The following is a 17,899-nucleotide window of genomic DNA, read 5'->3' on the forward strand; positions in this document are numbered from 1 at the left end:
TCACTTTAATCCTTGTTTATTCCCAAACAGATTAGATGATTGCATATTTTGCTTCATTCATTTTTCGTCCAAATCCCATTCTTCCAGATAACACTTCAACTAGCTGGTAACAGTTGTTTCATTTATGTTGATCCACACACTCACAAGTTACTCTTTATCAATGACATAAGCGATTCAACAAACTGAGGTAATCTTTATGAAAAGGTACAAAAGTTCAATTGTGCAAGGCACAACCAGCATAACTGTTACATGTTCATGAACAAATGGTAATAATAAAGGCTAAAATTCTGAATATAGATCAACTAAGATCATCATCAATCTACTTTACTTTTGTGTTTAGGCTAAACAGAATGATAACTTTCCACATAATGGAAAGCTGGATGTTTTGGCATCTCCTCTGCTTGTAACTGGTGGATTTGTCTTTTGTTTTTTGACAGCAATACAGGCCAATTAATTGTTGAAACCATGAAACTGGCTTGGGTTATGAGGAAATTTTGACCGGCAACTATACAAGTACTTTGATGTGTAATTACCTTTCACTCCGTAACATTAGCACAATTACCATAGTTTTGTAAAATGGGGTGTAAGGTCACTTACATCAAAGCAAACTACAACTCAGTTGTTATGGTATTAGCATAATTTTCGAAACATTATTTCTGAAACATCGTCATTATATTTTGGATTTATCATTAAAGTTTAATGAAGTGGTGCTCATGATTTGAATCCAAGGGATGCACTTCTTACAGTGGAATGTACTTCATTCAGAGCATTCAAACCTACAATGTACATGTGGTGGCACCATTATCTAAGTATGCTCAGTGGCTTAATTGCGAGTGTTGAATCAAACTCTACTGCTGTTCATGGTTGTCATACTGGGATAATATTTTAATGAGTAATGTATTTACAATTTCATGGCAAAATAAAAATATATAAAAAGCCTAATGCAATAACGCATAAAAAACAACAACTGAGTCAAATGAGGTAGTGTTACAGCAACCCATGAATGTTCGGCTATTGTTTCATCATCCTATCAAATTATACACAATTATGAACTAGGTAAAAACAATAAGAAAACAGACTTTTAAAATAAATTTATACCATTTCTAATTAATAATCGTACATGCCAACTCTAAGAGTTATATGGGTAAAATTTGCTAATGTAAGTTTGCCTAAATAAATACAATTAGAACTTACCACAGGCATCTTGTGATGTCGTCTTGGACTTTTGGACCCACTTACATGCGGGTCATGCACTCTTTTGTGTTTATACCTATTCAGTCTGGGTGGTCGGCTTATACTCAAACAGGTTTAAACACAAGTATATACAGTACCTTTGTAAACATCCCCCACTGAACCCAAGTTTCCAATCTAATTATGCTGTTTACTATTATAATAAAAACATTTTACTCCTCTGTGTGTGTAATTGGCCATCATTTTTCTTTGCTATATGTAACATTTTTATCTGGCTAATAGCAGTAGGCTCAAATTGTCTACAACACAATTCATCAAAGATATCAATGCAACAACCAGACAGCACCTCTGAAGTCAGATGGTTTAATGATTTAAGTTTGTTGTAATAATAATTATAAGTTATCAGAAGCATAAATTTTACATTTTGATAAATGCAGAAGCTCAAAGATTTTTTTCTCTCACTTTAATGATGCAAACTAAAGAATTTGTCACTAAACCAATGTGTATTACGCCACTTGTTACAACCTGACACAGAAAATAAGATCATTAGATTTAAACATATATTAATTATATGCACAGAGTAATCACTGGTTTCCCCAAAATGTTTTTCATTTTGAAATGAAAGAGTCTTGTGTTATAAATGATCAAACAATATACTTGTGGGAAACAAAATATCAGCATCAGTTCTGTAGTATATTTTGTATATGACATATGTCTGTGATAAATTTGTTGCATAATGAAAAAAGATTTGAAGCTGATGCTTTTCTCTAGTGATGTATATATCTGCTGATAAGTGGAGTCCAACTGCAAGCTGCAGAGACCCAGATCTTCCATCACATAATGCATTGCAGATCTGGGTCTATGTTAGGATTAATCAGTAGAACAATACAGGCGTTGATCAGTCAGCACAGGTCTAATTTGTTGGTGGTTGGCCTTGACTTATAAGTGAGTATATACTGTATATATGGATGACAAAATTATGAATTACAGATTCCCCAATCAATCTTGAAGCGAATTTTGTATTCTTTTCCTTTTTTCCTATTTTAACTCTAAATTTCTGCCATGCACTAGACACCAAACAAGTGTAAAAGCGTAAGGTTTTTTTCATTTTATGTTACATAACATCATACAAATGAAGTGTGCTCCATGCTGATTGGCCAATAGCCTTGTCAATCACACACTTGCTGAATTTAAATGTGAGAAAGTTTATTAATTAATTAAAAAACTGAGTATATAATTAGTTCTGAAATTTGTCTGATGACTGAATAAAGTAGAGTCCTTAATACTGCTGAACAACGGGGGTGGGGATTCCAATAACAGCAACATTTTTACTGCAATGTGAAATCAATGTTCAAAGAACACTAAGCACTTATTAAGTAAAATACAGTATTCTATCATCAACATTCACTGATTTGCTAAATCTGAGTATGTTCTTAATGGACTTTCCCTTAATTAAGAGCAACTGTATAGTGAATGTCAGCGAACCTAAAAGTCCCTGAATTAGATCAGTAACATCTCTGTTAAGGATCCAGAAGCCTCCAACTGTTACAGTCGGCACTAGAATAACAGTTATCTGGAAAAAAAACAAGAAAATCCTGATTCAGCATCTTATAACTTTTATTTATGTACATGTGAATTCTCAATTAAAATTTGGAATGACTAGAATAAACTTATTTCAGTCAATTAACAATATTAAGGCACATAAGTACTGTATATATATTTAAAATTAACTACATCAACAGTATACATTTTTTTAAATTTTAAACTTTCCCAATAACTTCTGAATAACCTTAGAAACATTTTTACAGCTCTTCTTCATGTTAGCATCCTTTGTTATAATGCAGTCATAACAAAAATATTTTTTAAAAATCAGTATAAATTTCCTGTTTTTATCAGCTTACTGTTTCTGTTATAACCACTTTGGTCATCTTTAGTTAGCCATTATTGTAATCGTCAGCTATTTTATTTGCTAAAAGAGAGCCATAGGCTCAAAGCCAATGTGCTAGGTCTGCCAAATGAACTTTGTATCTATACCATGTCTATCACATCAATATTCAAAGTATAAAGTAATATCTGTATTCATTTTTATGATGGCTTAAAATGCAAACTGCACAGACACATAATGCACTGGCAGATCTGAGACTCTCCAATTTGTTATAAGTAATCAATACAACAAACAACAGATACCCTGTTCAGGGTCTGGAGCATGTGAGGTATGATAATAATAATAATAAAATAATAATAAATGTGAGGACTTTGTATATCACCTAATCTTTAGAAGCTCTAAGCGCCTTACAACATTAGACAACACCTATAACATAAAAAACGTTAATAATGATATTATTACAGAAAAAAAAAACACCATGAAATTAGAAAACATGCTGTAAATATTTAAGGCAGGGAACATTATTAGGTCTTTAAGCTTGTTCTTGCAGTCAAAATAAGTGAGTTTTAAGAGCACTCTTGATTGTTGCTGTTGTTGTTGTTGTTGTTGGGTTTAACACCATTTTCAGCACATGATAGGCTATGCATGGCGGCCAGTATTAATGGTGGAGGAAGAACCCGGGAAAACCCCGGGAAGAACCACGGACCCACGAAAAGCTACTGGCAAGCTTTCTCACATATCCACATTGGCCGAATCCGAACCCACGCAGACAGAGGTCAGATGGCAGTGATCCGTAACGGAGAGCGCTTTAGACCACTCACCACTCAGGGCCTAAGAGCACTCTTGAATGGGATCACTGTGTCTTTGTGTCTAAGCTCAGTGGGCAATTCATTCCAAGTTGCTGGGCCCTGGTATGCAAAAGAACGTTGTCCATATGACTTCGTTTTTTTTAGTGGGAATAATGAGCATATGATTGTTAGAAGAGGAGCGTAAGTATCTTGCTGGTGTGTACACATGGGTGAGGTCAGATAGGTATGTTGGACTGGAGTCCATCAGTGAAACACAACACAGAGAACAAATTTTGTGCTTGATTCTGGTACAAATGGATAGCTAGTGTATGGTACAGAGCAGCGGGAAGGTTGCTCTGATGTAGTACTCTAAGAATGATCCTAGCAAATGTGTTTTGAACTTTTTGAAGTTTCTGGAGTAGATACTGAGATGAACCAGACAGAATTGAGTTACAATAGTCCAGTCTTGAAAGTACTAATGAACACACGAGTGTTTTAGTGGCATCAACTGAAAGATATTTGTGAATTGAGCTGATGCATCTCAGCTCAAGATGTGCAGCCTTGCATATGTTCATGACATGTTGGTGCAGTGTGAGAGTACTGTCCAGAGTAACACCTAGGTTTTGTACTGACTGCGTGAATTTAATGTTGGTGTTGCTGATATTTATTGTTTGAGGTAAAGGATGTGACTGAGAAAGCCTTTGTGTTGTGTTCAGAGTGGCCACAGTTTTATCATCATTCATCTGTAGCTTGATCCATGTCATCCATGATTTCACATCAGAAATGCATCTCTCTACACCTTGGATGGTAGCATCAACTTCAGTTGGGTGGCTAGATTTGTATATTTGGGTGTCGTCAGTGTACAATTGGTGAGACACTGGATGATGATCTATGACACTTGAGAGCGGCTGAGTGTTTAGAATGAAGAGAACACATCCAAGAACAGACCCCTCTGAGACACCACAACATAGATTAACTGGGCTGGAGTGTATTCCATTTGCAGACACAATTTGTGTCCTGTTGACCAAGTAGGACTTGAACCACAGTAAGGCTGTATCATGAATGCCAAATACATGCTGGAGACAGTGAAGTAATATGTCATGGTCTATTGTGTCAAATGCTGCAGACAAATCAAGGAGGGTGAGGACTGTAATCTTTCCCCTATACTGGTATAGACTAGGGTTATATATGAAAGCAGTGTAGAGAAAACAATGTACTCCTACAAATCAAATAATGAATAGCCTGGGAATGTATCCTGTTGTGTTGCTGTACAGACCCAAGCAAGTCAAACTTAGCCCTTTCGTATCAAAAGCCTAACATGAAAACCTGAAAATAATTTTAAAATGCCATCTAATAAAACTAGATAGATATGTAGATTAGAAAGTGAATGTACATACAGTTCAAAGAGGAAATGCAGACATGGATGGGTATAGAGACAGATAAATGGAAAAATAGAAAAAGGTTAGGAAATAGCTACAGTTTCAAGTAAAGAAGAGAGAAATAATTAAAGTAAACTACTGATATATTTTTGTTTACAACTATTTGTAAACACTGATTTTATCCATTTACTTAACAAGCATCATCTAGTCTCCTACAAATTGGTGACATGCATCAAAATATTTGATAATCCTACTAGTGAGAATGATTTGAGAACACTTACTTTTGTCCACTTAATTGTTTGCCAAAGCAGTAAGTATGTATCAGTCTCCTCTAATTATCACATAAACAATAGATCATAAACACTGCTTGTGTATGCTACATTTTCATAACTTCATTCATAGTTGTAAAAAATCCTCCTGGTTGTTAATTGTTAGTTTAATTTCCGAACACACCTTTCAAAGAAATTTTGTGTGTTGTATTATTAACAATTAACACCTATTCACCATAAAATTGGTGACAGGTATAAAACAACCTTTGTTCCGTCAACTGTTTAGAATTCAACTTGTCAATCTGACAAACTGCCCAAGGCTAACTAAGGATTTGCAAGTCAGCAAATCCCAGATATGTGGAAATATTAGTGGAAGTATTACAATGTAACTGATCAGCTAAATATACATATATTTCTTTTTATCATATCTGTGTGAGAAAATGCGAAACTGACCTTGACAATAACTACAAGATGGAATTGTCACATACACTAGATGAAAGAAACTGCCAGTTATGTAGAAGAAGAATGTGCTACATCGCAATAATGGTGCTAATCTAATACATGCATTGCGGTGAGATCGTAGGGTATAAAACTTGCAAGACATGACCCCTTGTCACTAAAATAGTTTGCACAGAGCTAGTGTTTTATAGATTTTAACCAGACCACTGACTTTTAAATTAAATTTCTTTTATCTTGTATCCCTCTCTCAAATTTGTGGACTTGCTCATAAACAAGTGCCTTGCAAACTTGAGCTTGCCTCAAACCAAATTTTGGCTTGTCCTGGGAATCAGGCAAGTGTATTTGTAATGTCCTAGGGGTCAGGCAAGTGGATCTGTAAATCTCTGCTCAGCTCAAACATTTTCTTGGCTATGATAGGAATGTGTGTAACATAACAAGAGTTATCAAATGTTAACCATGTACATGGCAGTGAATAAAATGTTCTTTACAATCTTACCCACAAAAGCCAGCTGGGATAGTAGCTGGATGTGCTGGGAAATTTGTAAAGCCAATACTCTTCTGGCTGAATTTTACGAAAAAATGGCTTTGCATCATCAGACCAGCTGAAATGTAAAGTGAATTATTGTAAAATATTTCAATATTTTAATATGAGTAAATTCTCTTACCCAGAAACAACAAGCATGACACATTTTGTGTGCGTTATCTACTTTAAATTAATCCAAACTTGAGTCAATTATGCATTCATTTAATTTAACTTAGTTGAGAAGAGTTCATATATATCAGAAAATTGTCTTGGTAATGAGCAATACAATTTTGCAGTCTGTGAGGCCATTCCAGGGAAAATAACTGTTTACACTAATAGCAACACATTTATACTGTTAAAACCTTCGCTGCCTATTATCAGACTTAAAGTTGTATGCTTCGCCTAAATCAACAAATCTGTGAATCTATTTAAACTTAAACACTGTAAAATATTATAAATTATAATGTTCTACCATGGGCATGCAACAGATTCAAATAACTCTGCTGCATTTTAAATGAATGATCTGTCTTAACTCATGTATGTGTAAACATCTGTTAAGGTATATGTCTGTTCAGGTGTATGTCATAAACCAATCAAGTTCATCAGAATTGAGTCCCACTATTTGAAAGCGAAGTTTTAGTAAATTATGTTTCTCCAAGAATACTTACCCAATCACATTAACGTTAGGGATATAAGCCTGCTACCTCTCGAATCCAGCCCTACTAAAAGACGAAAATTCATCTTTTCCGTCTATCTCATATACACCAATGGGCAATAACTCTTGTCCCTTACCTCCCCTTGCCACTGCCAGGTGTCACTAGTTTTTTAAGCTGAGTGATACATATTATACGAGGATCCTCGCATAGCGGGGTGGTTGGGAGGGTTTTTAAGTAATGTGATCGGGTAAGTATTCTCGGAGAAACATAGTTTACTAAAAATTTGCTTTCTCCTTCAGATATGTTCCCCAATCACATTAACGTTAGGAGAATAAGTAATAGGAGGAGGAAATGCTGAGCATCCTACCTCCACCCCGGGTACCTTCTAGGGAATGATGGCTGGATTCCCCATTTGAAAGATAAACCGTTCTCCTAATTTCATCAGCAACACAGCCTAGGGTCCCGTGATATGTGACCCCTATATACGGTTAAGAAGATAGTCGATTGAAATCAAAATTGGCTAAAAGATCTGACAGATCTTTGTTATGCCCAACATCACATCTACCATGATGGCGTAATGTGTCTGATATCATGGAGCGGTAGCCTTTGATAGTAATTGGGGCCAACTGTTTCTCCTCGAAAAGCCAGAGAAAAAAAGTCGGCCAGTTGAGGGATTGAGACATTCAAAGGGACGATGTTATTGATATGGCACTAGTCCCTGTAAACACGCCACTTTCCTTTGTAAGCCTTCAGAGTGGAGGGCCTTCTTGCTCTTGAGATTCTCTCCACAATCGAAGGTTTAAATTGTTTGTCTCGCAAGGCTGTCTGGACAAGAGCCAAGCGTGAAGAAGAAGATGGTCCGGGCAGGGGTGGAACACCCGTGACCGCAGTTGTTTGAGAAGATTTGGGCTGGTTGGAATCTTCCTGGGTAGATCTATTGCTAGATCGAGTAGATCGGTGACCCAGGACTTGTTCCATCTGAGAGGGGCAATCAGAATCATCCGACAGTTCTGACCCCTTAACCTCTGGATTATTTTCGGTACCAAAACCATGGGAGGGTAGGCGAATGCCCACAACCCCTCCCAGCTGATTGACAGAGCGTCCATGGCCCAAGCCTCTGGGTCCGGAACTGGAGAGATGAAGATGGGCAACTTGTGATTCCACCTTGTCGCAGAAAGATCGATCATCGGACGCCCCCAAAGTGTGCAAATCCGAAGAAAGACTGATTGATGGAGTGACCATTCCGTGTGAATGACTTGACCTTTCCTGGATAGAGTGTCGGCCAAGACATTGAGTCTGCCGGGAATGTGTCTGATTTAGACGCTGATGTGGAGGTTGTCGCACCAACGTAGAAACTGCCAGATCAGAATGCACAGGTCTGGTGATTTGCTGCCCCTTGTTTGAGGAGGTAAGTCACCACCACAGAGTTGTCTGACATAGTGAGGACAGTTTTTCCTGAGAGTTGATCCTTCCAGAAATGAAAGGCATTGATGACAGCCCTCATTTCTAAAAGGTTGATGTGGAGAGGCCTCTCCCCTGGCTCCCACGTGCCGCTGACTGTAGCGAAGTCTGGCAACAGGTGGGCACCCCAACCGTAGGTACTGGCGTCGGTACAAACCGTTATCTTCGCTTGGGGCATCTCCAGAGGAATCCCCGTGGACAGCCAACCGGGGTTGTGTCACTGACACAGGAATGATCGTATCTTGGGCATGATCATTATTGTTTGATTGAGGGGACTTGAAAAGGGGCGCCATTGTGCCAGTAACGTCATTTGTAAGGGACGCATAAAAAGACGGCCAAGCGGGATCAAGTCCGCCGCAGCATTGAATAATCCGAAGAGTTGCAAGAATTCTCTTGCTGAAAGCCACGTCCTGTTGGAAACGGACTCGACGAGTTCGACGATCCGGATTAAGCGAGCGCGAGGAAGCCGTACCAGATTCAGATCGGTGAGAAACTCCATACCCAGATGGACAAAATGCTGGGATGGACAGAGATCGGAATTTTTCCAGTTCACGAGAAAGCCTAGATGATCTGAAAGTGCTAAAAGATCGTTTCTGCCTTTGAGCAGAATAGAACTTACCATATGTTTCTGGAGGATGTCGTCCAAGGACACTGCCATCCCTGTAGATGAAGTCGAGCGGAACAGGGTGACGACGCAATCCATAACCTTGGTAAAAGCCCAAGAGCTGACGTTGAGGCCAAAGGGTAGGACCTGGAACTGATAAACCGCATCGCGGTAAGCGAATCGGAGAAATTTCCGTGACGCGGGGTGGATAGGGACGTGAAAATATGAGTCGGTCATATCTAGACTGACGGCATACTCATCAAGCTGGATGGAAAGACGGATTGATCTTGCTGTTTCCATCTTGAATTTCGGTGGTAAAATGTATTGGTTGAGGCGACTCAGGTCGATGATCGGCCTCAACTTGCCATTTGCCTTCTGGATAAGAAACAGCCTGGAATAAAACCCCGGTGATTGCTGTTTTTTCACAATCTCCACCGCCCGTTTTCCTACGAGCGACTGTATCTCCTGTTGTAGAAAGGTATCCTTCTCCCGATCGGACGGTACGTCCGTGAAGAGGGGAGAGGAGGACAGGGGTGGGGGTTGAATAAATGAAATCCGAAGCCCCTCCGAAATGACCTGGATCACCCAATCGTTTTGAGGAAAAAGGTGGTCCAGTGGTCCTGAATATGCAGGAGGCGGCCGCCCACAGGTAGGCTGTCCGCGGGTGGGGGGAGGGTATGTCAGCTTTTAGAGTTAGGAGGCTTGAAGACGGAGAAACTTTGTTTCTTACCGCCTCTGTATGGTTGCCTCCTAGCCTGATTAGACTGTTGTCTCCTGGCATTGGGTTGGGATCTATACTGCACATTTGATTGTAAGGATCCCTTGTCCCTGGTCCGCCAATCATCCCTCCGCTGTGGCAGGGGATTTTTTCTAAACGCCTGCGAGGGTTGGGTGGCGAGTTGGAGGGGCAGTTCCTGAGCTGCCTGCTTCCGAACTTTTTCATTTTTTCCTCCAAAGAGTAAAGGCGACCGAAACAGAGTCATCCGTAAAGCCAGAGTATGATGGGGCTTGAGCGACGTGGACTGCAGACATGCGTCACATCGTATCAGGTCTAAGTTGGCAGAAGCAGTCAACGCATTAGCCATGGAATGGTGAGCTGCCCTGTTAATAACTCTAGCAATCCGGGCCATCGCTTCCCAAGCGTGGTCATTGTCGGATTTTTCTGCGAGTCGGAAAATGGCTAATGAAGCCAAGTCTAACATTGAAGACATAGCGACTACGTTCCGGACTAGCTTTGACGTGGCATGGAACACATTTTTGTCCACTTTGTAAAACAGTAGAGTGGACATGTGAACTGCTGCCATATTTTTGTCCAGGGCCGGAAGATCCGTAATGAAGGCGTCTGAATGAGTTTTGTACCAGCGACACGAGAACGTCGCTGGTACTTGGCTTTCTGAAAAGAACGCCTTAGCATTCCCCGAATCACCTATTCGTCCTGATAGACGATCACTGATCTTCTTAATTTTTGCCGACTGGGGAAGGAGCCGGAAGGACGGCGTCTCTTCCTCCCCGTCAAGATCTACAGACGTCTTAACTTTGTAGTCTTGAGTGGCAGTAGGAGGTGGAGGTTATTCTGAAGTTGCCAACACCCTATAAATTTCTTCCACTGCCACCTTGAAGCCAAAGTCAGTCTGTTCCATGGTTGGATCTGTGTAGGGCTGATTTGCAGGAGTTTCGTCACCCTCACTGTGTGCTGAGTCGTGTTCTGGAATAGCCTGCATTTCTGGATAGATCATACCAGGTGGCATAGATGACGTGATTCCGTCATCCTTGACACTGTCACTAACTCTCCCTTGTGGATAAGCCGAGAACATATGGACAGCCGGCCTTGCCGGCTGGTTTGTCTGGCTTGTGGTCGGCCTGAATGTTGGCGACGGTCCTGCTATCACCGTTACCGGCTGCTCCAATGGCCTGGCTGGACGGACAGATTTCTCACTAAAATCTCCGCCATAGTATTGGTATGTTGCCGGCGGTACAGCTTGACGGACGGATTTATCACTAAGATCACCATAAATCATATTTGGTCTGATCGTTTTAGCAATAGGGTCCCCATGCTGGGATAGCTGGATGGCCGGTGACATAGAGGTTGTATAATGAAATGGATCCGATGGATCCAGTAAAAAACCCATGCATCCTGACTTACAGGCCCAAAGGCCATGCTCGGACATGCGGGGGGACTTACGCCCACTGGGCAGCCTAAAATTGGGGGAACATTCCCCCAAAGAGTCAGAAAAAGCTGTGGAAGCGAGCGAGGGAAATAAGGGTAATGTCTGGCCTGATGTCAATAGCTGCGTCGTCGTTTCCTGGATCAAACGACGCATCTGTTCAAAGGTGGACTGTTGTACCCTGTCAACATCATTTTCCTCCATTGCCGCTGATGTTACTGTGGCTGACAGTTGCAAACGACGAACTTTAGGTGGAGGGGGGACCCCAACGTCCCCCACAAGACTCGCAATGGAGGCTGTCTTCGGATGTATACTGAGGACATCAATGCTATCTTTCTTCGACTTATTCCGTCTATCCCTCCCTTTTGCTGCCTTCTGGACTACATCAGCCCACATTTGCTCTGTCCAAGTATTACACACGCTGCATGGTATAGATGATGTACACTTGGTACATACAATACAAGAGTCATGGTTGTCTTCTTTTGCTTTGAACGTTTTGCATTTCATGCATTTGGTTGACATTTCTACTAAAACAACACAAGAAAAGAAAACAAAGCACAGATTAGCAATTCAGCATGTTATTAATTCGCTAATACCACAACCGTTACTAATGGAGTAAGCGAAATTAGTCAGTGTCGCGTTAACTCTTAATTGACAACATGAGTTCAGCGATAGTGTGTGTAACATGGTCTTCAGTAGACGAAATCCATAAGGGTGACAAAGTCACTCAATTTTTAAAAAAATGTAAAAATAATGTATACGACGTGTAGAAGAATGATTGTCCAACGCAATAAATCCAAATTTAACTTCGGATGGTCCAATTTAACGCTAAGATGGCTTGGATTGTTTGGAGGTATAATGTACGTGTTATCAGTACAAGCGAAGCTTAAAAACTAGTGACACCTGGCAGTGACAAGGGGAGGTAAGGGGCAAGAGTTATTGCACTTTGGTCTATATGAGATAGACAGAAAAGACGAATTTTCGTCTTTTAGTAGGGCTGGATTCGAGAGGTAGCAGTCTTATATCCCTAATGTGATCAGGGAACGTATTTGAAGGAGAAAGTCCCTCTAACATGCATTTTCATAAGATAAACTTTCCTGGTTAAACAGTATTAAATTGTTAAGACTTGTTACCGAAATTTAAAATAAGCTTATTTAAAAGTGTGAGCCAAATTTAACCTATGATTTAGTGTTATTCAAAGCTAAATCTTTCAATATTTCTATCATTTTTGCAACACTTGTGTGCTTGGTTAGATTGTGTGGTCTTTGTTCTGTGATTCTATGCAAACGTGCATAACCATTATAGAACTGGAAACCTTACCATGTACTCCCCTTGTCAAAGTAGACCAATAACTTTTGGTAGAGATGTGCAACTCTTTAAAACATGTATGTGGTATGCAAGAAAGTTAATGGGTTTAGGACTACACATACAGATTAATGTGTTTAGGACCTGTAGGATCATAATAGCTGTATTAGAAATGATTCTGCCAAAACATTTACCAATTCACTGAAAGTAGGTTGCATTTAACAATTTTTTATATGTTAATTAAACACATGCAAAATCATTTAATATACATTTAATAATGAGACCGTGAATTGTATTAATGGGAGAAATATTATATTACCATGATGGTGATAACATTTTTATTGCTACAGTGGCAATATCACTTTTGGAACTGCTTTGTTTCCATTTAGGAAGTATATCTGTCCTCAAGTATGTTACTCAGACCAGTATTTCCATATTTAGAACTATTTTATTTTTTCTTCTCTCTCTTCCTTGCTTCCTCTCTCTTTCTTCCTATCAGGATGAACATATGTTAAACTTAGTGCAAGACTGTTGACCGTTTACTGACCCTTTTATGTAATGAATAAATGAGAAGGTACCTTGATATCAACAATGCCTAAAAACAAATGCCAAAAGAAAAAATGTTGCTTCTATTTTTTTAAATTAATTTTTAACATGGATCATACAAATTCTCAGTGACTGAACTAGCCTGACCTGTTGCTATTTGATATTCCGTGTCGCCAATACAGCATTGTACATTTGTTACATTCGATGAGAAACTCTCAATTACATATAGTAATAAAATTAAGTACCAATTTGAATAGTCATCACAGTCATAAATAATGTCTAAAAATTATGGAGAAATCAGGCATTTAATAATGTAATTGCAAACCAAAATTTAGTGACAATCAAGATTAGGGTGCAACATCTATTACTGAAACTGACTTCAATCTCGCCAACATACAAACATTCAAATCTGAATACTGAAATAAACAAAGCTACAAACCGAAATCCTTCAGGTAAAATCACAATCAATAAAGTATGTTGATTAATGATGTTACACTCTTAAGTCTGATAACTGTTTCCATGTTAATACAGTACCCCTGCCCATGCAACATTCACTACATAAATCTGTGCAAGAAATGTGTAAATAAAAACTGTCTTCCAATGAAAAGATTCAATAATTGACTAAATACACAATTTGAAGCATTATATGTACAATCTAAATCAGATTCTATAAAAAAGTCGCTGTCCTAAATTATTGTATAACTTCTTTTTATCAATGTAGTAGTACAGCTGTTAATTGCTAAAAATCAGAATGGAAAAACAAATTCATGCAAACTGACGGTATTTGCCTGAAAATATATCATGAAAAGAAAATCTAATTTTTTTAAAAACCAGATATAAGGAATTATTTCACTTAAAAAACCCAGAGATATCTTCTATAAAGTCTCGATACAATGAGGACAAATAGTACACAAGATATATACAGATATACACTGATTGTCAGATGCCCGGACAAAATGAATCTTGGTTTTCTTCATTAGTTTTGGCATAAGATGCAAATAGTTATGCAGCCTGACATATACATTGTTGGCTGTAGGATTCATATCATATACTGAACAAACAATGGAACAAATAAATGCACAAATAAACATACAAGGATAAAAACAAAAAACACATGAGGAAACACATAAAAGGACATCCCTTCCAAATACTGTTGGTGATGAATCATGATAAAACCAACTTCTGAATCAACTTACAAAAAAAAGGCTATTAAAATCACTCTTATAACAATCTCAGATCTGAATTGAAAATTTGGTCCCATCATTGCAGCAAGAGTTGTTGATCACATCTACTTCATTACATATCTAGGACTCACTGAAAATGAAAAATAATAGCAATATGTTTTTTTATATACTTTAAACAGTACCTGGAGAGAATGTTTCAAGCTCGTATTATACACTGGATGATATATCTACTGGTACTAAGTCCCTTCAAGGTTTACTTTATACTAAAGGAGAAAATGTTTCCAGCCTGCATTATACACTGGATGATACATCTTCTGGTACTAATACCCATCAAGGTTTGTTTCATACAAAGGAACATTTACATCCTTTTTTATTTCCATAAAATAATTATAATTCAAGCAACAAATTATCCCAGGTTTATTTAAAGTCAGTCTTTTGCAATTAGATGAAATATCAAGCCTACCATTTGCAACACTCAAGAGTATTTACTTTCCTTGTACAAAGCACTTTGACTGAAAGCTCATGTGTGCTTTGTGCTTTCTAGTTAGTTAAACAAAGGAAAGAAAACAAATTAAACCTAATTACCATCTGGTACCAAAACTGGTAACCAAGGTAATCCATAAAAACTTTTATATTCACATTTTCATAAAGCTAAGGTAATATTAAATTAATGAGAAGCGAATGCTTATTTCCTTGATATGAATTAAAAAAAGAAATTACCATTCTCAGTGAACCATTTTCATTTACCTGCTACTGTCTCATAACCTGGTATAATTCCATATACTTTTGTTGATTTAAAATTTTTAAAAAATATATGATTAGTTATACAAGTGAAGACTGTAGTAAAATGTTCTGAAATATAGCTAATTTTGTTTAAAAACAAATATTCATCATATTTATCTATGCCATCAAGCTGTTGCATTGTACATTGTGCATTTCTCTCTATTGATCCTATCTTCCATCATCCTGTTAAAGTCATACAATATACACAATACACTGTACTTCTCCCATGATAATATTAGCTTTCTCAAAATGGAGGGTGTGTGCTTACTGACAAAGATACTCACAGCCATGGAGGGCCTAATTCATATAAATCTTAAAAGGCACGATCATCTACCTCATTCACCAAAGATAATTCTGCAAATTACTGTTAAAATCAGAGGGCAGATTATGATGAGTCCCAGTGCACATGGAGACAAGATGGTATATTTTACGAGGGCAGATCGTGAGTCCCAGTGCATATGTAGACATGATAGTATATTTTAAGAGGGCAGATCATGATGAGTCACAGTGCATATGGAGACATGATGGTATATTTTAAGAGTCATTCTATCAGTTCTGTTATCTATTAACATTACTATGTAAATTGTTCTTTTAGAACAATATTGGAGATACTGATATAATAATATTAATAATATCAGTCACTTAGTCTGCATCCATAGTACATATGGTCAGTTTTGTAATACAAATCGGGACATTTTTTTTTTGTTCTTGGCATTACATAGTGTTAATAGAAACACAAATATGCTTAAAAACTGAAATACACTAAAATAAACAAGTATTTACAAGTTTTCAGTGTATATATTGGTGTACCCCCCAAAAATTATGATTTGTAATTGTTTTAGAAATGATACAAAACAAAATAAAATCTGACATAAGCAATTTACTACTTTTCTAGCACAATGCATATAATGATGTCACTTGGTTGTTCTTGTTTGTACTTGATTGGACATGTATGATAAAGAGTGAATTGTTCTGAACTTAAAATATAAGATAGGACATGTATATACAAAAGTGAAACAATGAGTGAGGTTTTAACAAGCCAGAATTTGTACCGGTATTTACTTGTTTGGTGTATGTATCATATCCTTAAGTGGTTTATTCTTTTCAGCTGTACCAACCATACTTCAGTGATCCCTATTTGACTAATCATGTAATTAATTTACATGCACTATGATGAAGTATGAGGCTGAACAGATTATTTGAACACCAAACAAGTCTACATTCTATTATCAGATAGATAAATAGATAGCAAGACGAGTAATATATCCTCCATCATTATTATTCTCATTCTCTAAATCATACTTACTGCTGTATTTAATAGTATAAAGTATTACAAGAAAATTAATTTCAAAGTTGGGATAAATTGTTCATGAAAGCATAAATACAACATGTACTTTTCATTGTTTATTTAAGGTTTAACTCAGTCTTAATCTCTTTTTAATTAAAATTTACAGTGGTGTAACCCACCAACAGATTGATGTATCTGAACCATGAATAGACAGAAGTCCTTGAGGATGAGACTCAAAAATAAATTGTTCATGAAAGCATAAATACAACATGTACTTTTCATTGTTTATTTAAGGTCTAACTCAATCTTAATCTCTTTTTAATTAAAATTTACAGTGGTGTAACCCACCAACAGATTGATGTATCTGAACCATGAAAAGAAAGAAGTCCTTGAGGATGAGACTCAAAAATACATCTTAAGTCCAAGTCAGGAACATCCTCCATAGAGTGAACATAATTTTGGAGGACTACTGGAAAGAAGTCATCAACCGTACAAATCCAGCAACAGGAAACTGAAGGTAGAAGTTTTTTGCAGGCTGATCATTGTTGTCTTATCATTACAACATTCTACTGCAGATAAAGTGAGGACATTTTCCATTCTTTATAAAATACAAAGTGATTCATTGAGAAATCTGAACCAGAGAACTACTGACAGCCTGTTAAGTGTGAAGCTTAATAACAGTGAATGTCATCAGTGGACACCAGACAGTATAACTATGAAGATAACTAAAAATGCTATTGGATGCTATTGAAAAATCTTTGCAGAAACAACTCTTCCTTTTTCATTAAAGCCTCAATACCACCATTAAGTGCAAAAAGTAGTATATGCCTAGTCATCTAAATAATAATGAATCATGAAAGGTATTGGTCTTAAACATCATTTAGTTCATTAAAGCCTGATGATATCAACGTTTCATCACATTATGAGCCATACAATTTCTCTCTCGAACTGAGAAACCCTGCCATTTTTCATAGTGTACAAATTAATCAGATGTTGACTGGCAACATCTGTGGGTGAATCGATTTTTGTGGAAAGCTGCAACACAAAATTTGATGATGTAACCATTGTAAATATAGGAAGCTAACACCATGTTATGACTGTCTTCAGCCCAAGTTTGTACTTCAGTGTATATTCCAGCACCCCAGCTGACCACCAGTATTCACCCAAGTGTTATTTTTTTATCTAATGCATGCTTTTTCTTCTCAGATCTCCTTAAAAAAAAGTGGGCATGCCTATCTTTCTATGCTCTCAATTCGATTTGTGCACCATGTGTGAATGTTTTTGCTATTAGATTAGTCACTAACAGAATTTGTCAAATGTACATCACTACTTTTGGAGCACTCCGGAATAAGATTGGTTGACTGAATTAAGGGGTGGCAACTCTTAATTCTAAACTGAATATTTGAATGTCGT

The 17,899-nt window shown here is 37.6% G+C and overlaps 1 protein-coding gene across 1 annotated transcript in view; it reads right to left on the reverse strand.

Moving 5' to 3' along the window:
- The window catches only part of LOC149794946 (phospholipid phosphatase 5-like), a 46,467-nt gene that overhangs the window by 22,256 nt on the left and 6,312 nt on the right, over window positions 1-17,899 (reverse strand). Inside the window, exons 2-3 of the mRNA XM_089963736.1 lie at window positions 6,468-6,573; window positions 2,677-2,764 (exon numbers count right to left, since the gene is read on the reverse strand). Coding sequence (XP_089819862.1) covers window positions 2,677-2,764; window positions 6,468-6,573 — 194 coding nt within the window. The remainder of the gene's footprint in view (window positions 1-2,676; window positions 2,765-6,467; window positions 6,574-17,899) is intronic.

Source organism: Sinohyriopsis cumingii, chromosome 7 (genome assembly GCF_028554795.1).
Source record: "Sinohyriopsis cumingii isolate HCF-2022 chromosome 7, ASM2855479v2, whole genome shotgun sequence".
Taxonomy (NCBI): domain Eukaryota; kingdom Metazoa; phylum Mollusca; class Bivalvia; order Unionida; family Unionidae; genus Sinohyriopsis; species Sinohyriopsis cumingii.